Genomic DNA, 20,697 nt, shown 5'->3' with positions numbered 1-20,697 from the left:
TATAGTATCATGTCATCTGCAAACTGACAGTTTTACTCCTTTTTTTCCAGTTTGGATCCCCTTTATTTCTTTTTCTTCTCTGATAGCTGTGGCTAGGACTTGTAAAACTATGTTGAATAAAAGTGGTGAGAGTGGACATCCTTGTCTTGTTCCTGATCTTACAGGAAATGCTTTCAGTTTTTCACCATTGAGAATGATGTTTGCTGTGTGTCTGTCATAAATGGCCTTTATTACGTTGAGGTAGGTTCCCTCTATGCCCAGTTTCTGGAGAGTTTTTTTTGTTTGTTTTGTTTTGTTTTTTGTGGTACGCAGGCCTCTCACTGTTGTGGCCTCTCCCATTGTGGAGCACAGGCTCAGTGGCCATGGCTCATGGGCCCAGCCGCTACGCAGCATGTGGGATCCTCCCGGACCGGGGCACGAACCCGCGTCCCCTGCATCGGCAGGCGGACTCTCAACCACTGCGCCACCAGGGAAGCCCGGAGAGTATTTAAATCATAAATGGATGTTGCATTTTACCACAAGTTTTTTCTGCATCGGTTGAGATGATCATCTGGTTTTTTTCTTCAATTTGTTAATGTGGTGTATCACACTGATTGATTCGTGGGTATTGAAAAATCCTTGTATCCTTGGGATAAATCCCACTTGATCATGGTGTATGATCCTTTTAATGTGTTGTTGAATTCAGTTTGTGGATTTTGTTGAGGATTTTTACGTCTATGCTCATCAGTGATATTGGCCTATGATTTTCTTTTTCTGGTGGAATCTTTGTCTGATTTTGGTATTAGGGTGATGGTTGCCTCATAGAATGGGTTTGGAAGTGTTCCTTCCTCTGCAGTTCTTTGAAATAGTTTCAGAAGGATAGGTGTAAGTTACCTCTTCTCCAAATGTTTGGTAGAATTCGCCTGTGTAGCCATCTGGTCCTGGACTTTTGTTTGTTGGGAGTTCTTTAATCACAGATTCAATTTCAGTACTTGTAATTGGTCTGTTCATATTTTCTATTTCTTCCTGGTTCAGTCTTGGGGGAGTGTACCTTTCTAAGAATTTGTCCATTTCTTCCAGGTTGTCCATTTTATTGGCATAGAGTTGCTTGTAGTAGTCTCTTAGGATGCCTTTGTATTTCTGTGGTGTCTGTTGTAACTTCTCCATTTTCATTTCTAATTTTATTTGGGTCCTAACCTTTTCCTTGATGAGTCTGGCTAAAGGTTTATCAATTTTATCTTTTCAAAGAACCAGCTTTGAGTTTTATTGATCTTTGTTATTGTTTCCTTCATTTCTTTTTCATTTATTTCTGATCTGATGTTTATGATTTTTTTCCTTCTGCTAACTTTGGGTTTTGTTTGTTCCTCTTTTTCTAGTTCCTTAAGGTGTAAGGTTAGATTGTTTGAGATTTTTCTTGTTTCTTGAGGTAAGACTGTATTGCTGCAAACTTCCCTCCTAGAACTGCTTTTGCTGTGTCCCATAGGTTTTGGATCATTTTCATTTGTCTAGGTATTTTTTGATTGCCTCTTTGATTTCTTCGGTGATCCATTGGTTATTTAGTAGCAGATTGTTTATCCTCCATGTGTTTGTGCATTTTTTTTCCTTCAAGTTAATTTCTAAACTCATAGTGTTGTGGTTGGAAAAGATGCTTCATTTGATTTCAGTTTTCTTAAACTTATCAAGACTTCCTTTGTGGCCCAGCACGTGATCTACTCTGGAGAATGTTGCATGTGCACTTGAGAAGAATGTTATGTTCTGCTCCTTTAGCATGGAATGTTCTTTAAGTATCAATTTAGTTCATCTGGTCTAATGTGTTATTTAAGGCCTGTGTTTCCTTATTGATTTTCTGTCTGGATGATCTATTGATTTAAGTGGAGTGTTAAAATCCCCCACTATTACTGTGTTACTGTCAATTTCTCCTATGTCTCTCAACATTTGCCATATATATTGAGGTGATCCTCTGTTGGGCACATATATATTTATAATTGTTATATCTTCTTGGATTGATCCCTTGATCACTATGTAGTTTCCTTGTCTCTTTTAAGTCTTTAGTTTGTCTGATATGAGTATTGCTATTCCAGCTTTCTTTTGATTTCCATTTTCATGGAATATCTTTTTCCATCCCCTCACTTTCAGTCTATATGTGTCCCTAGGTCTGAAGTGGGTCTCTTGTAGACAGCATATATACATGTCTTGTTTTTGTATCCATTCGGCCAGTCTATGTCTTTTGGTGGGAGCATTTAATCCATTTACATTTAAGGTAATTATCAATATGTATGTTCTAATTGCCATTTTATTAATGTTTGGATTTGTTTTTGTAGGTCTTTTTTCTTCCTTTTTTGCTCTCGTGATTTGATGACTATCTTTAGTGTTGTCTTTGGATTCCTTTTGTGTGTGTGTATATCTATTATAGACTCGTTTGTGGTTACCGTAAGGTTTTGATATAGCAGTCTGTATGTATACATGATTGTTTAAGTTGCTGATCTCTTAATTTCAAGTGCATTTCAAGTATGCTGCATTCGTGCTCTCCTCGTCTCACAATTACTGATTTTGATATCGTATTTGTGTGTGGATGATTTCCTGCCTTTATCAGTGAGCTTTCCCATTTCATACTTTTTTTTTTTCTAGTTGTGGCCTTGTCTTTTCCACTTAGAGAAGTTTCTTTAGCATCTGTTGTAAAGCTGGTTTGGTGGTGCTGAATTCTTTTAGTGTCTTCTTGTCTGTAAAGCTTTTAATTTCTCCATCAACTCTGAATGAGATCCTTGCTGGGTAGAGAAATCTTGGTTGTAGATTTTTCCCTTTCATCACTTTAAATATGCCCTGCCACTCCCTTCTGGCCTGCAGAGTTTCTGCTGAAGAAACACTGATAATCTTATGGGGGGGGTTCCCTTGTATGTAATTTCCCTTGTTGCTTTTAATATTTTCTCTTTGCTTTGTGTCTCAGCATGTTCCTCCTTGGGTTAGTCCTGTATGGGACTCTGCGCTTCCTGGACTTGGGTGGCTGTTATCTGTCTGCTGGGTGGGGCTGTGTTCCCACCCTGTTGGTTGTTTGCCCTGAGGCATCCCAGTGCTGGAGCCTACAGGCTGTTTGGGGGACCAGGTCTTGGTGCCAAGGGCCCAAAATCTCTGCCTCCAGCCAGAGTTCACATAGGTCCCTGCTGTATCCATCACCAGCTTTTATGACCCCAGAAAGAGCCACAGCTGCCCCCCACCTTTGCAGGAGGCTCTCCAAGACCAGCAGGTAGGTCTGGCCCAAGCTCCTATGGAGTTACTCCTTTTGCCCTGGGTCCTGTTGCATACAAGACCTTGTGCGCACTCCAAGAGTGGAGTCTCCATTTCCCCCAGGACTGTGGGGCTCCTGCACTCAAGCCCTGCTGGCCTTCAAAGACAAATACTCTGGGGTCTCCACCTCCCCATGCCAGGCCTCTAGGCTGGGGAGCCTGGCATGGGGCTCAGAGCTGTCTCTCTGGTGGGAGAACTTTTGTGATATAATCATTCTCCAGTTTGTGGGTCACCCACCTGGGTCATATGGGATTTGATTATATCACGAGTGCACCCCTCCTACCATCTCTTGGTTTCTTCTTATGTCTTTGGATGCAGAATATCGTTTTTCTGGTAGATTCCAGTCTTTTTTTATCAATGGTTGTTTAGCAGTTAGTTGTGATTTTGGCATGCTTGTGAGAGGAGGTGAGCTCAAGGTCCCTTTACTCTGCCATCTTGTCTCCAACCAACATCAGGTTCTTGCAGAATAAAATAATTTGTGTTTTAACCATAAAGTTTGAACATCTAATAGGCAGCTTCATATTACCTGTTTGAATCTTGGAACACAAGTTTGACAATATAACCTCAAAGGGAAGTTGGAGAGATATAAATATGGGAAAGAGCTCCTAAAGGGTGTCCATCCAGGAAGTCAAAGTTTCTGCAAAACTTTCTAACACCTGCAGGCAAAACCTCACAAAAGGGATCCAATCCTTCCACACAAGCCTGTTCTGGCTGACCACCTCATGGAATAATGAACCTTTTTATAGATGAATGTATCCAAATTCTGTATCTGGTGGTAGCTAAGAATTATGTCTTGAGTGACACCTAATGGTTGAGAAAGTTACTCCCCCAACCATTTTCTGAATTACCTGGGTGCCTGTTAAAAATGCAGAGAAGTTCCTTGGCTGAGGAATCTGTACTTTTCAAAACTGCCCCAGGTGATTCACATGTATCCTTGAGTTTGAGAACATCTGGTTCAGGTGCTCCCAAGTCAGATATCCACACAGGGCTGGCAGACCTGATGACACTGCAGGAAGTTAGAAGGGGCCAAGGCAAAGGGATGGGTTAGGCCTGAGCTTTGTAACCACATTCCTGAACACTCAAAGAGGGAAGGGGTGGTGTAAAGAGGATGGGGAACACAGAATCCCCAGGGATAAGGTCAGCTGCCCTCCTGGCAGTGAGGGCGGGGGTGGCCGTGGCCTGGGACCTTGAGAGGAGTGGCCCCTGGCCGCCTTCTCTCATTCCCAATGTGGAGGGAGGTTGCAGGAGTGTGAAAAGCATGTGCTGCACGGCTCTAACGCCTGTGCTTCCTGCCCCACAGACGATTCCAGCTCCTGGAGTTCTCCCGCTGCTGCCTCCCCAGGTCTGCCGGAAGTAGGCGCCTCCCTCGAGGACGTCCTCTCTCCATTCTCTCCATCACATCCAGCCCCACCATCCGACCCTAACAACCAGATAAGCCCAGACCCAACTTGGGATATCAAAAGGGAACACGACGTTAGGAAACCAAAGGAGCTTTCAGCCGGCAGCCAGAAGAAGCAGCGCCTCGGGGAGCAGAGTGAGCTTTCGGCAAGCCCGCAGCGGGCCGTGCAGCCGAGGCTCGCGGAGGTGCCTGGTGGCCAGGGGCAGCCTGAGGCCAGCAGGCCCTCCTCAGAGGCCAGGGCACCCGGGCCCACAGCAGTGGACGCAGCGCGGGCCAGCAGCAAGGAGGGGCTGCATGCGGCAGTGGGCCCCGAGCTCGGCCGGCGCGAAGGCCCTGGAGTGGCACCTGCGTGCGTGGGCCCAGGCCGCGGCAGGGGTGTGCGGGAGGCCGAGGGCAGGGCAGGCACACGTGCGGGGCCCAGGCAGGGCACGCGGCCCCCGGGGGGAACCCCTGTGCGCAAGGCTGCTGTTGCGCCAGGGCCCTGGAAGGTGCCAGGCTCCGACAAGCTGCCGGGCATCCTCAAACCCGGCGCCTCGGCCGCAGACAGATGAGCCCACTGCCCCGCCTCAATACCTGCAGGCCATTCTTCTTAGGTTCCGTCTCATGGTGTTTTAATTTATTTTCACTGTCACGTGCATAAATCCACGAGGCACCAAGGCTTGGGAGCACCGACACGAAGTCCCACGTGTCCAACAGGCATGGTCCATATGGCATCCACGGCAGACCCAAACTGATCCTAAAGCTCCCAGTTCCACTGCGGGGGCTTTGGCAGCTACGGAAGAACCAAAATAACATGAAGAACATCACAGAGAGTGCAGTGTAGCTTTAGTAAAACAAGAAAGAACAAAATTCCCCCACTGCATGAAGGATTTGGATGTCATCCAAACTTTATATCAAGAAACATATCAAGAAACTGGACAAGTAAGTTAAGAGCAATCACAAACTGGAATATCGCCTTAAAAATCAAACTGCACGGAGCAAGCTGAAACTGAAACAAGATTATATCTTTTAATCTGAAGAGTTGTAAATAAATTGTTCTGGACATATCTAGACAGGGGTTAAAAGGTTTCTTTGAAACATTCAGAACTGTTCACCCATGACACGTTTTTCATGGCTCACTTATGGCACCATCACCAGTTTTAGCAGCAATGTCCCCTGCATACTGCAGGATGAATTAGAAATCTAGTGAATTCATTGGTGTGATGCCATTTTTACTGCCATTTCTGTAATCACGTTTCTGTGCATTTTCAGTGGTAGGAAAAAAAAGTTTTAAAAATTGTATCCTAGGGAACAGTCTGCCGTAAGTCAAAATTTTGCAGTTTAGCTCATAGATCTTAATTGGTTTTCATCTAAAATAGGAATTTTATAACTAAAGGACCACAATTTGTTAAATTGAGATTGGCAACGCTGCAGTTCCTTTATGAGAAGGCCTTCCTGTTGTCTCAGAGTTAGCAGCTTCTTTGACAGCAACGTTACATTTCACTCATTTTGCTGTCTTCCATTACTTCATTTTCACTTTGATAGAGCAGAGGCAAAGTATTTCTCCTGTATTTCTCAGATTACAATGAATCTCTCTCTGATATTAAAAAATCATTAGTATGACCCATTTCTTTTCATTAAAGAACATGGATCTTTTTAGCATGTCTTATTAGTTCTCCTTTTATTTCCATTTGGTTTGCTTTTTTGTCTAGATCTTTCTGTTTATCTTCCTCATCCATGGTAGATACCCCAGTAAAACTCTTAAGGATTGCCTTTCTTCTCTGCTGTTTCGATCTTTCTTTGTAAAATTTTACCTTCAGTTAAATTATCCATGCATTCTTATTTGTAGCTGCACATATTAAAAGGCAAATGTTTCAGAGGGCAGTTCCTCTTTAATATGACCTGAATGAATGAGGTGTCATCCTCCCCATATTCTGCCCTTTACAGGAGTTCAAATGCAAATAAGCCTTACCTCCCTGCACCTGAAGTCAAATAAGTAAAACAGGGAGATCAGGTCCCATCACAGGCAGTCACGTGTAACAGCTTCCTTGGGTTGACTCTTTCCCTCTCTTTGTAATTGTAGTATCCTGAGCACCAGCTGTTCAATTTCCATCAAGCGTAGGTGTAGTTTAGTTGTTTGACAAGAGGAGAATATGGTTGAAAGCCTCAAGTGAAGAGTCTTGCAGCCTGTAAAAGCAATTTCCAAAAATGAAACCTAGTCATCATAAACTAAAGCACAAACACATGTAGCAGTTTACAGTACTTTTGGTTTAATCTCAATTACTCTCTTTCTCCCCTGGACTACAGATCCAGTATAGTTTGCCATTAATTTATTGAATCTGGTTTTGGACAATGCTTCTGTAGTGTAGCTGCACGTCCCGGTACTGTATCCTCTGACCTTTATTTTCCATGTGTTACAAAAGGATAAAAAAATTGAGATTACGCTTGCATAAATTCTAATTTGCACAGTTCACAGCTACTACTTGTGCAGTAATTGCTTTATGCAGCTGTAATCCATAACCTGTGAAGACAGCACATCATCTAAACCCCATTCCAAATAATATTTCTGTGTAGTGTTAGCTGTGAATTTACCCTGTACAGCTGTATCTCTATAAATATAATTACATGTATTAATAGTCACAGAAAGACTGTAAGTGAGCAACTATTTTTATGAAACGCACCACTATGGATAAATTAACTTTTACAGAAATCTTGTTTACTGTATGATATTCTAAAACACTGTCAAATAAAATATATATCCAAAAATATTTTCTTTTTCCAACTATATAGGCTGTGTGTTGTCGACTGAAAAAAGAAAAAAAAAAAGCACAGTGTGAGAGTTGTGAGTTAAGTTTTATTTGGGGCAAAATGAGGACTATCGCCCAGGAGACAGCATTTCAGATAGCTCTGAGAAACTGCTCCAAAGAGGTGGGGGGAGAGGTATTAGATAAGATTTTAGCATCGCGGGGGTATGTGCAGTCAGGCACACATTTTCACAGAGGCTTGCTGCTAGTCACGAGGAGCACACGTCCCCATTAATGATTTTACTGCTTTTCTAGATATGAGGAGATGCAAGATTTGGACTCATACAATATTTTCCTGAAAATATCTCACTATCCAAAGACCTGTTCTGCCAGAGCACAGAGTGCTCATTCCTGATCTCCACCCTGGCCTCCATTCAGGGGGTGCTGAAGGTCAGTGACTACAGTGGCTAGTGACCTAATCCTTGTAGAGGCAGACGGCAAGTGCCAGTTTTTAGTTGGCAGGGCCCCTCATGGTCATAAATTCAGCCATGGTTTGGGAGGCATTTCATGACCATTTCGTCCCATGGTGCTAGGAATGCTCATTCCTCAGTCAGGCGAGGATTTCACTGATAGGCCACTCAGTGTGCTATTACTGGACTAGGCCTTATTAACAGTAGTCAAAAGTCGCTGGACCACCTGTCTTACTAGTCTGTTACAGTCCAGGAAATAAAAATTCCCTCTTGCTGCTTCTTTCCAATCTAGAGTTACACTATTAAAATCACTGTTCTCATATAGAACTATATATGTGGTCAACTGCTTCAAGTCACCTAGTCATCATTTCATCAGAGGTTCAGTCACACATGTGATAACGCAGGCAACAACAATTTTGTAAAACAGGCAATATGCAAATAACATAGCTAGCAGTATTAGTAAGGTCATAAGTAAGAATTTAAGTCGAGAGCTTCCATTAGTCATATCCCCAGGTTGTCTGACTTAGTTTGTTCTGTACCAATCCTTGCCTCTAAGGGAAATCATATATTGGCATTGTCCATAAGGCGCCCAGCCCAATTTCCTCGTGTCACTAGGCTGGTTATCCTTAGTACGGTTTAATTGTACCCAACATAGGGAGCCTTTAAACTTAAATGACCATAGCCTAGTGTTAACCACATAAATCCATCCCATAATTTTGGGAGGTTATATGCTTTGGCTGAAATTTTGCCTGTTGCTCTGATTGAACTTGAGTGACTTTAAAAGAAAATTCATACTTATGGCCAGGGTCAGAGCAGGTAGTATTAATTGCCCAGGTGAGGGGATCCCACCTAGTAATATCAATAGTGTCCTGAACAGAACTATAATTTCTTTCTTTTAGAATAAATTTCCTAAGAGCCAACCAATCAGAGCCTTGGACAGGAGAAGTCCACCAAGGTAACCCAGAAGTATGAGACACAGGTCACAAACCCAACGACTGGGTTGAATTTTAAAACAAGCATAGGATCATGCCCATGATAGAAAAACATTTGATTCTTATACAAAGGTCCAAGAAGTCAAGAAAACACAATAAATGGTCTTACGGGTCAGGTGCAGCATCTTAGGCCAGCTGTCTACTTCCAATGTTGTCTTCTTCTCATCCTGGTATGAGTGTAGTTCGTCCTCTGTTTGAGCGTTGTTTTAAGGTGATTTTGACATCAGCAGCCCTCTCTATAGACCAGTCCAGTGCAGGGGCCCTTTCTATGTGAAAATATTAATCCAAGAGTCAATTCCCTTCAGTTTTGCTGTGCATGAGCTAGTGCAGAGTACCTGATAAGGGTCTTTCCATCTAGGTTGGAGAAGATCCTTTAAAAGATGTCTTTTTCCAGTACACACAATGACCTGGTTACAGGTCTTGGGACATCTGATCTTCATCCAAAGATAGATGATATAAGCTTCAGAAACAGACTTAAGAGTGTCCTATTAATGACTCAGTTAAATTTAATATTAACATTAATAACAGCAAGGAATTAATAACAGCAAGGAACTATCTGAGAAGTCAGTCTTAGGCAGTAAATGCAGACCTCAACAAAACTAGAATTTAATATTCACTGAAACATAACTTTTTCTAAAATTACCCTTATTTCTACCAAATATAGCCAAATTAAGACCAATTTGTAAAGTAAGTCTAGTCTCAATAAACTTGGCCTGATGATTTATATAAATGTAATTGATCATATAGGCTTTTCTTTTTTTAAAAAAATGGCTTTGCTAGAACTTTTAAAAGGAGTCTCAGATTGAACTTTTTTTTTTTTTACATCTTTATTGGAGTATAATTGCTTTACAATGGTGTGTTAGTTTCTGCTTTATAACAAAGTGAATCAGTTATACATATACATATGTTCCCATATCTCTCCCCTCTTGCGGCTCCCTCCCTCCCACCCTCCTTATCCCACCCCTCTAGGTGGTCACAAAGCACCGAGCTGATCTCCCTATGCTATGCGGCTGCTTCCCACTAGCTATCTATTTTACGTTTGGTAGTGGATATATGTCCATGCCACTCTCTCGCTTATGTCAGATTGAACTTTTAAAAGGCCTCTCAGGGCTAGGAAAGTCATGCCCAAGGCTTGTCACAGACATTGTCTTACAGATTTAGGTGAATTCCTTTTTCATGGTCCCCAAATACCTTGAGATTCCTGCACCTGTTAGGAGGTGTCCTTCCTAATTTATCTGATAAAGCTACTGGGAACCTATGCATTTCCGATCTCTGGAGGGATCAGATAGAGAGGCAAGATAAATGTTTCAATTCTGCTTACAAAGGTATAATTAACCAAATTGCTATAAGTCATAATTAGCTTGAGGAGAAGGGTTTCCTTATATCTGGAAAACACAGATTAAAACCAATTATTTCTCAGACAGAAAGCATAAAAATTATAGCCATAGTCACCAGTTCACTCAGTCCTACTGTTAACAGTTTTATGAAGCCATCAGGTTTCCCATTAGAATTAATTTCTTACCCAGTTCAGTGTTATGGTCTGAAAGTCAGAAACCTGTATTTGTCAAAAAGTCCTTTCTGGAAATCTTCTTGAAGAGGAAGCATTTTTGTAAAGGCATCAGAGTGAAACCATAACTGTCTATAATGACAAAAGATTTAAGGCACCTTTAAAATATGATTACAATGCAATTGACAAAGAAACTTGGTTACTGCTGTGACATACAACACTTTAATAACTAGAATTATGACTGATAATTTTACCAGGAGATACCAGATTTTCAAGAATTCCATATAATTTCTAGAACACCTATATTAATAACATTTTCCCATTAATATAACCTAAGAAGACTTATTACTCATTTGACAATACTTCCCATGTAATTTAATCTACCAAATGAACCTAATTAGTTTGATATCTCTCTTTGGGGTGTTTCGGGGACCCTTGGAAGCATTTCAAAGTTAGCTAGAGGTTAAAGGAACTTCATTAGGATTTGATGTGGGAAGTTTTGTAAAAAAAAAAAAAAAAAAATCAAAAAGCTTTAAAACACTTGGTCATATAGGATCATAGGCCACTGTGGAACAATATTCACTTAACCAAAGTGGCAGTAAAAGATTTCAAAGGCAAATACAGATCAGATCACTTAAAAGGTAAAGAAACTTAAAATCTGTTATCAAAGGCAGCTCAACATTTTAAGAAAACTTTTCTCCTAACAGAGATAAAAACCAAATTCAAGTTTTGCACCAGCTTACTTTTAAAATTCATTTACTCCACTAAATTTATTCTAAACTTAGCCAACCCTGACCATGCACAAAACTCTTTTGTCGGCAGTGCTAATTTGAAGGAAATAATTACTGGAAGTTGACTTGAGTTTTAAAAACTGCAGTTCTCACAGATTTTTCAAAGGAGAAGTTTAATGCCCCAAACAGGACTTCTTTGAAACTTGACTTTAAATACAGTGAAATTGCCTCACCCAAGTAAACTGAGAGTTTTCTTGTATACAATCTAGTTGGTATTTGCCTGTCAGCTGACTACGTCATTTATGAATTGGCAGTATGTTTCTGTTGCTTGCTACACTGATTGATACTGAGCCTTTTTTTCAAAAAGGATTTAAGGTATCAATTACCAGTAAATTCCATCACATTTTTTCCTTTTAATTCTGAAATTTTGTCATGCAAAATCCCAAGTTTATGCAGAAGCCAACATTTAGTGAAAAGCAGTGTAAAAGTCCAAAATGAATGGCCAAGAAAACCGTCTGCAACATATTACAATACCTACACTAGGGAGAAGAGAGAGTTCTATGAATAGTAATAGGATGATGACAATCCTGCCATCAAGGAGATTACAACCCAAAGAAACAGTTCTCAACCCTAGTGCTGTCAAGACTTCCCACTGACGTCAACAGGAGACCTAAAATTCCCAAGCTATTTTTAACTCCAATATAATTTTTAAAAAATTAATTTATGTATCACTCTTAGAAAAGGGAAGAAGCTGATACAAAGTGTGAAATCAAGCACAAAAGTTGAGATATTTACAATAAATATATGTCATTCTTTATGAACTAATCTGAGAATGGCCAAGTGCAAGCTGAAAAAGCAAAAGACACATAAAACAATGTAGTTAACAAAATGAGGTGTAAATATTAATTTTGCAAATCTGATTACTATTCTAAAAGAAAATAAAAGTCATTAGGGCATCAAAAAGACCACAAGTCAGAGACCAAAGAGATTAGGGCAAGGGCAGAGCAGCACTAGGGCCTGGCAAGTGAGGAGCCTGGCCTGGAAGGACATGGGTCTCACCATGAATCACATGTTTCCAAGGTCAGGCCGGAAAATAAAAAGCGAAGAGAGCCAGGTGGAGACTGGGCGGAGCAACAAGCACATCCCTCCTCTGAAGCTGTCATTTTGTCAAGTCCAAGTCCACTGTGGAACTTTCAGTTTCCCAAGTGAGGAAAAAAAAAAAACAAGAAAAAAAAATCAGCTTTTTATATGAAATTTGATGTTTTTTTTTAAAGTCTGACTGGTTTAATTCACATTTTTAAGAAACACTGAACAGGAAGAAAAGACACTACCACAACAAGCCATCTGCAGACAGAATCTGGCCCACAGCCCACCAATTTGCAGCCTCTGTCTTGGAACAACAGCCAGGCTTTCAGCAGAGAATCCCTCGCTTTCATGAGGATCTGATTCACCTTCCAAGCAGTGGATCATACACACCCCAGAAACTGTGAAGTGTGTGGCTCCTGAGGTCTGTACGTGCCTAGAAGAGCTTCGAATGTGTACTCCAAGCGTCAGGCACCCGACCAGAAACCTGATTGATGTTCCTGCAGTAGAGGTGCGTTTGCTGTGAAGCTGAAGAAACAAGCTTGCATAAGCCCTAAAGCTTACTTGAAATTTTACATTTTCTTTCATATTGAGTCTCCCCCCAAGCTTGGGGATCCCCAAAGATGAATCTGCCCCTGCCCTACTGATACTATTTTTTAGGCCAAACTCACAGCGAAATCGAGTGACCTAATCACTGAAGAATTTGGATTTAATAGAGATTTCTTTTTCAGCTAACCATAGTGCCAGACACGATGCCTATAAAATCACCAGAGTGCTTTCCAAGTCTTAAAACTAGTAAGAGCACTATGTCTAATGACAGTGCGTGATTCTGCATCATGTCTAGTTTATTTAGGGCACCAATTAAATGTGTAGAGATGATTATGATTACTGGTGGTAATAGCAGCTGTAGTTTGTAAACATTTGGGTATGAAAAATGGAGCAACAACCTAGAATTACACTGACCTCTTCCTGGGCATTTGGCGGCATATCACCCAGGCAGCCCAGTGATCAGGCACTCCAGAAAAGCTGAAGTCTGTCCCACCGCCCTGGGGAGGGTAACTGGCAACCACAAATGAGAGCCGTATCTGTTTTAAAAGGTTCTGAGAGTTTTCTGTGATCTTTTCTTTTGATGAAACTGCCTCTTGGAGAGTGATTTCACCTGGAAGAACCTGGGAATCTTGTGAAGCAAGAGTGACCTTTCGTCATTGAGTGGAAGGTAAATTTTCTAAAACCCTAACAAGGTGTATCCATGTGAAAGGAAATGCAACCTCCGCTATGATTTCTTCCTAGGTCAACTGCCTTCACACTGAGGAACACATGTTCCTGGGGCAGAGAGTCTTTCTAGGAGATACACAGGCACGGATGGCTTAAATGGAATCTATTTCCAGAACTTCAACTTCCATTTTTACGCATTTCAAACCTGCGGACTGCCAATTGCCCATTCCCAGTTGCCCTACACAAGGACCCTTTGCATTATGGAAGAAAGGCGGACCTATCACCTAACCTAAATTTTACTCTGGTTCATCAACCTGAAGTGTAAAACCTCTCGGGCATTAAACAAAGTGACAACTGGAGAATGCAGCCCTCCTGAGGGACAGTCAGGAGAGCAAACTACAGAGTATCAGTAAGAATTGATGTAGGCAATGCCTTCCTTCAATCCAAGAGCCCTGGTAGGGTTCCTATCTATCTAAGAATTAGCACCCACGTTCACCTGAATTTTAAAATAAAGTCAGACTTTTTCTGATTGAATGTGTGGTTTGGCTATTTGTCTGGCTTGACCACAAAGACTGGCTTTGCCAGTGAGATTATATGGCAGTTATTTTCCATTAAGCTGAATGAGTTAAATCTACAACTATAAGGTTTAAATAAAATATACTTAAAGCATATATAAAAGAGAAAATACATCCTTTGCAATATTTAAATTTGTGATAAGAATGTGGATGTCAACTTAAAAATGAAATCAGACCTAGTTTTATAAGATTATCTTAGGGGCTACGTGAAGCAAAAGGAGCACTCGGGCAAACCTACTTAACTCAGCTTAATAAAAGTTTTTAAATAGTGTTGAGTACCTACTATATATAAAACATTACAGGTGAACAGAACACAGCCCCTATTCTCACGTTAGGCGATCAAGACGGAAAGCAGCAAGCATGACGTGGTGATGCTGGACTCTGCAGGATGCAGAAATGGTTGGAGGCAGTTAGAAGTCACCCTGGATAAGGGGCATTTCAGTTGGGTTTTGAAGGATGGGTAGAATTTCAAAAGGTAGAGGAGGTGTAAGGGATAGAACAGCATGAGGGAAGTCAGAGTTCAGAAACTTGGAAGTAGGTTAGAGAAACAGTGAATTGTTTATTTTGACTGACACTGTGACACACACACACACACACACACACACGGCGGGGGGGGAGGGAGAGAGAGAGAGAGAGAGAGAGAGAGATAGACACAGGTAGGGTCAAGCATTAGGGAGCAGTTGAGAGAGTCATTAGAGGTTTCTGAGCAAAGAAGATGAACTCAGCCCTGCGCTCTGGGAGGAAGCCCTGGCAGTCCTGTCCAGGTACAGTGGAGGTGGGAGACACTCTGGCAGGTACTGACATCCTCCAGGCGAAAGATAAGGAGACGTGAGCACCTGTCATGGTGCCAAGAACTAGTCAGGGACTCTGACTTGAGCACAGGGTAAATATTTGACACATATACATTTTTAAATTGTTGTTCTTATTAACTGAGGGACATAAAACATCTGCGGTGGTGCTCTGGAATTCTCACTCAACAGATATTTATCAGGTGTCAGCCATGTGCCAGTCAGTGTGCAGAGGGCTGAGACTATAATCTTAAACTAGACAGGCACTACCCACCCCATAGAGACCGCACACCTTCCCCCGTTCGCCAAGGACGGTCCTGGCTTTAAACCTGCGAGTGGGCATCCCAAGAAACCCCTCAGTCCCGGGCAAACCGGGATGGTTCAGCCACCCTAGAGGAAGGGGCACATGGGCCAAGGTGGCAAATCTGAGGCCCGACAGCAGCCAGTCACCTGAGGGCAGAGGATTTGGAGAACTTGCCTGCAGGAAACTGGAGAGCTGCGGGGTCAAGATCTCACAGGGCCTAACTGGCCTTGGCCAGCACTTGGGCCTCCACGCAACAGTCAGCAGGAGGCCACTGGTGGGTATTCATTGGGCAGGATGACCTGATGTGATGTGGGTTCCCATACAGAACACGGGGCTAGAGGGGAAACCACCTTTATGCTCCCTGCTCCCTGCCTCTCTCCCTTCTTCTCCATCCTCTGATAGAGGCTGCAGCCCCCACAGGCTGCCGACACTGAGCTCAGCCTCTCCCAGCTCCTGTCTCAGGCAGCCACCAGCCTTTCCGGGAGGACTCAGGAGGCCCTGCTGGTGTGTTTCAACTCTTCGAAGAGCTTTCCTGGGCAGGTATCTAATCAGTAAACAGGCTCACAACTCTTATAGATTCTCTGCTCTTTTCTCCATCATCAAGATGTGGATTGAAGATTCATCTTGTGTTTCTACAATTAACCCACAAGGTGCCTGACATATAACAGGCACTCAGTGAAATACTTGCTGAAGGTTGGATAATTTTTTTAAAAACCGGCCTTATGTCTAAATCCAATACAGTTTCCCTTGAATAAAAATGGCTTTCAACATGGTAAGTGGCCCTGACTAGTCAGAGTAGACACTTTGCAATTTTTCTCAAGTTTGCTGCTATTTTTACAAAATTCTGAAAGAAGGGCTTGATGTTTTTATTTGAACACCACCTGGAATGAAGGCTAGCTTCTGCAACTCAACCAGGTGCTTTACCCAAAATAAACCCAGTAACTGTTTCCCCTTGACTTTCTCCTGTTCTTGCTCAGGCCCAGCTCTGTCCCAAAGCCAGCAGGCCTTGAGAAGACCCAGCTCTGGCTCTTATTTCATGAAGGTAAGGTCAGGACCAGAGAGCAACAGAGACAGGGCAAGCCTTCTTGTTCCAGCCTTCCTTGCTCAGAACCCAGGGAGAGACTTTCCACTAGCATCCTTAGCTGAGTTCTAGCACACTGGGTCCAGCGGGTCAGGGTCCCTCAGATGAACTTGACCTCCCCACTGTAAATGTTTGCTGGAAGCAGGCAAAAGGCCCCTGCGGGTTTTGGCCTTGGACTGGTCCAGACTCCCTCTGCCTCTCTGCTCCAACCGCAACTCTTCCCAATACCACACACACACACAAAGACACCTGCATCCCATCTGACTCCCTCCCCAGGCTCCTGTCACTCGTGTCAAGCAGCCTTTGAGTGACCACACTTTGGGCTCGACTCCTCCAGCCAACCTCAGCTCTGCAGCCTGTACCAGGGCCCTGATACTCACCCGCTGGCCCCTTGCTTAAGGGACTCTACCTGAACTCCCTACATTGACCTCTCAGGATCAAAGACCCTCATGGTCTGCTTTCCACTAACCTTCCTGCCAGATGAAGCAGATCATTCACAACCCATCCCCAAACATTTTCACTCTGTTTTTAATCAAAGTCAACAAATACAAAACCCAGATTTCTTTTTTTTTTCTTAACCATTGTTATTATCAAGGAGCTAATGGTGTAAGGCCTTGGTAGGTCTTAAAATATAGTTAGGTATAGATATCTTAAAAAACGAAGGAGTTATCTGGAACAGGCACCCACATTAAAGGGGTGGAGCAGCCAGCAATGATTTTGTCCTAAATTATTCTGCCAAGACACTTTCAAACAGAAGCAGTGAATCGTCTGAACCACTCCCAGAAGACTGGCTGCTGTAACAAATAAATCCACTCCCACCTCCAAAGGCTTATTTCTCACTCAGGTAACAGACCAGGAGTTGCTGGTTGTAGACAGAGATTTTCCTTATTTAGTGATTCAGAGACATGTTCCTTTCATTCTATGGCTCCACCATCCCCTAGAGCCTTGCTTGCTTCTGAGAGAGGGTCTGAGCACAAACAGCACTACTATCCCCTGGAAGCTTGTTAGAAATGCAAGATCTCAGACCCTGCCCTGGATCTACTGTACCAGCCCGGTGTTTTAGGAAGATCTCCAGATATGGGTGACACCAACACACACAGAATTTTGAGAAGTCCTGCCCTAGAACCTCAGAGCCCTCTACATCCAGAGAGCCAAAGGGGAAAGAGGGCTTCAGTGAGCATTCCATTGAAGTCCCAGCCTACAAATGGCAGGTCACTCCCATTCCTATTCCACTGGTCAGAACTAGTCACATGGGCACACTTGACACAAAGGACTCTGGGAAATGCAGTTCCTGACTGGACAGCTGTCTGGCAGCTCCCACTCCACACTATGAAATTGGGAGGACAGATTTTGATGGACAAACAGACATTTCTGACTCAGAGTATTTTTTGTATTTTTTTCCATGAGAAGAAAGAATATTTCCTCCTCTCTCCTAGAAACAGTTTTAGTATAAGGTGACATGGGAATTTTTCCAGCTTTTTTGGAGTTTTTTTTGTGGATTTTTTCCAGATTTATTGAGAAATAACCAACAAATAAAACTATATATTTAAAGTGTAAAACATGATGATTTGATAGACATACACATTGTGAAATGATTCAAGTTAATGAACACATCCATCACCTCACACTGTTAACTTTTGTGTGTGTGTGTGTGTGTGTGTGGTGAGAACACTTAAGATCTACTTCCAGCAAATTTCAGGTATACAATTCTATATTATTAACTGCAGTCACCATGCAGCTTCCATTGTGAAGGTGGTCCAGCCTGGGGCTAAATGGATCAATGTATTGGACAAGAAGATGTTCCCATGAACCATCATATCCATGAGAGGCTGTGACCACGTGTGGTTTCCATCAGTGCTGCTTCCCTCCTCACCCTTAACACAAAGGGCATCCCTGAATGACCTTACCTTCTGAACAAATCTGAGGCATCCAAACAGGGATCAGCAAACTTCTTCTGTCAAGTGTCAGATAATAAATATTTTGAGCTATGCTGGCCATTCTGTGTCTGATGCAATCACTCAGCTGTCGTTCTAGCATGAAAGCAGCATAGACAAAATGTAAATTAATTCACACTATATAAACAATATGGGAGAACTAATTTATTTTACAAACCTTTACTGAGTATTTATTAAGCTACTTAATGCCTCTGGTCCAGTCAAAATGTAAACTCTGTGAGGGCAGGAATCATTTCTATCTTCTTCCTTACTATAACCCTTGAACATATCACCATAACTGGCACATATAAATGAACGACAGAATAATTAAATGAATGTCACACATGGGGAAATTTGCAGATTGGAGGAGGTGTAGCAAATGCTCTGAGGTCCATCCTGGCCAAGGGGCCCACACAGGGTGGCCATGTAGCACAGGATAAGCGTAAGACAAGAGAAAGTCATCAGCAAGGTCATTAATCTTTGGCAACCTGACCCAGAAGGGCCATCACAGAACATGAAAGCCTGAGGCTTTCACCTTCTTGTCCAATACATCAGACCATTTAGCACCAGAATGAACCACCTTCACAAAGGAAGCTGCATTGGTGACTATAGTAAATAACACTGTATTATATACTTGAAATTTGCTGGGAGGAGATCTTCAGCATCTTTACCATGCACACCTCCTTAGTGAGCAGGTGGCCAAAGGGCAAAGAAACACTGCTTTGACGGCAAATACCAGGCCCTACCCCAGGCCATGCGCGACATGTGTGTGCAAAGGAGAAACACGCAGGGCTCTATTAACAGAGTACTTGTCATGGTGAGAGTCTCAAAATCGAATATGTAGGCCCTGGACAAGAGCAGAAGTCACACTAAAGGGACTGCAAAGAGGAGAAAACTTGGTCAAGGTCAGGAGCAGTAACAAATAATGAGGAAATTAGCATTTAATTACCATAAGCTGTGTGCCCAGCACTTTTACATACACTGTCTAGCTTTATCCTCACAGCAACCTCGTACGTTCATAATATTCTCCCCACTCCTCCAAAATTGCTTCTGTTTGGGTCACACTATCTCATTCCAAGACTTACTGTAAAGCTACACAGAGCACCTCAACTCCACACGGTTAACATTTGGGACTAGATAATGCTTTGTTGTGGGAGGTTGTCCTGTGCATTCGTTATAGGATGTCTAGTAACATCCCTGACCTCCACCCACCAATTATGATAATCAAAATGTCTCCCTACGTTGCCAGGTACCCTGGGGTGGGGGGAGGGGGCAGAGGCAGAACTGACCCCAGGGGAGAAGCTCGGAGCTACAGTAATCAAGACTGTGAGGTGCTGGCAAATGGCAGACACAGGTCAATGCAACAGAAAAGGGCCCATAAACACATCCAGACACAAACCTCCATGGCAATTCACAGGAGACAGAACAGTCTTTTCAACGGATATATATATATGTACCTTGATGCATGCCTCACACTGTGTATAGAATTCAACTCAAAATGGATCATAGACCAAAATGTGAAACCTAAAAATTTGATAATTGGACTCAAGTAAAAATCGAAAATGTCTGCTATTCAAAAGACACTGTTAAAAAAAAAATGGGAAAAAAGAGAGTCATAGACTGGTAGAAAATATCTGCAAAACAAAAATTTGATAAAGGAGTTGTATCCTAAATATATATATTTTTAAATTCTGAAAATTCAGTAATAAAAGAATCAATTTATAAAAGGCATGAAATATTTATAAAGACATTTCATCAAAGAAGATATACAGAAGGAGAATAATTACATTAAAAAAGATGCCCAACATTATTAGTCACTAGGGAAATTCTAATTACAACCACAAGGAGATATCACTACACGCCTACTAAAATGACTAAAATTTTAAAAGTGACACGCGTTGATAGTGGGAATGCAAAACGATGCAACCACGTTGGAAAACAGTTTGGCAATTTCTTCTATGGGTAAAATACGCTTGCCATATGACCCCGCAATCCTGCTCTGAGGTACCTAGCCAAGTGAAATGCAAACCTATGTTCACACAAAAACCTGTACGTGAATTTTTATAGTGACTCTATTTCTTATTCATCTAAAACTGGAAACATGCACACACTGAACCACTACTCAGCAATAAAGAAGACCAGGGAATTCCCTGGGCCGTCCGTCCAGTGGTTAGGACTCTGCGCTTCCACTGCAGGGGGCACGGGTTTGATCCCTGGTCGGGAAACTAAGATCCCGCATGCTGTGCGGTGTGGCCAAAAAAAAATACCAAACAAACTACCGTCACACGTGGTAACACAGGTGAATGTCAAATACGCTATGCCAGGTGGAGGGATCCAGGCTCAAAAGGCTACACAATGTATAGCTTCATTTGTATGATGCTCTATAGCCATAACTCTGAAGACAGAAAACTAAAAGGCCAGGAAAGAGGACAGTGGTGGCCAGAGGCTGTGGAGAGGGGAGGTGCTGACCACAAAGGGGCCCAAGTGAACTCTGTGAGTGGTGAAACTCGTCTGTATCTTGACCGTGGTGACAGTCACACGACTCCATGTGTTTGTCAAAACTCACAGAACTACGTGGTCGGCTGTCCTTTTCCTCAGGTTCCACATCCGTGAATTCAACCAACCTTGGATTGG

General features: G+C 42.4%; 1 protein-coding gene and 1 long non-coding RNA gene across 5 annotated transcripts in view; one reads left to right on the top strand and one right to left on the bottom strand.

The window, feature by feature from the left end:
• MAGI2 (membrane associated guanylate kinase, WW and PDZ domain containing 2) overlaps nt 1-5,238 on the top strand; it is a 1,308,856-nt gene extending 1,303,618 nt beyond the window's left edge. For both annotated transcript variants that reach the window (XM_024738094.1, XM_024738093.1), the window contains one exon: nt 4,562-5,238. In XM_024738094.1, coding sequence (XP_024593862.1) covers nt 4,562-5,211 — 650 coding nt within the window. In that variant the 3' untranslated portion in view covers nt 5,212-5,238. The remainder of the gene's footprint in view (nt 1-4,561) is intronic.
• The window catches only part of LOC112395047 (uncharacterized), a 21,595-nt gene continuing 3,870 nt past the window's right edge, over nt 2,973-20,697 (bottom strand). Inside the window, exons 2-9 of one of the 3 annotated variants that reach the window (XR_003002288.1) lie at nt 18,037-18,159; nt 12,560-12,694; nt 12,143-12,273; nt 10,368-10,484; nt 8,955-9,111; nt 6,612-6,826; nt 5,234-5,432; nt 2,973-4,267 (exon numbers count right to left, since the gene is read on the bottom strand). This is a non-coding gene — a long non-coding RNA (uncharacterized LOC112395047). Of the gene's footprint in view, nt 4,268-5,233; nt 5,433-6,611; nt 6,827-8,954; nt 9,112-10,367; nt 10,485-12,142; nt 12,695-18,036; nt 18,160-20,697 lie in introns of all 3 variants that reach the window. The other 2 variants (XR_003002287.1, XR_003002289.1) reach the window with 2 other exon arrangements.

The sequence above is a fragment of the Neophocaena asiaeorientalis genome, unplaced genomic scaffold (assembly GCF_003031525.2).
Source record: "Neophocaena asiaeorientalis asiaeorientalis breed wild unplaced genomic scaffold, Neophocaena_asiaeorientalis_V1.1 scaffold170, whole genome shotgun sequence".
Taxonomy (NCBI): Eukaryota; Metazoa; Chordata; class Mammalia; order Artiodactyla; family Phocoenidae; genus Neophocaena; species Neophocaena asiaeorientalis.
Note: the sequence above shows the minus strand (reverse complement) of the source record. Positions and strands in the feature narration are given on the sequence as shown.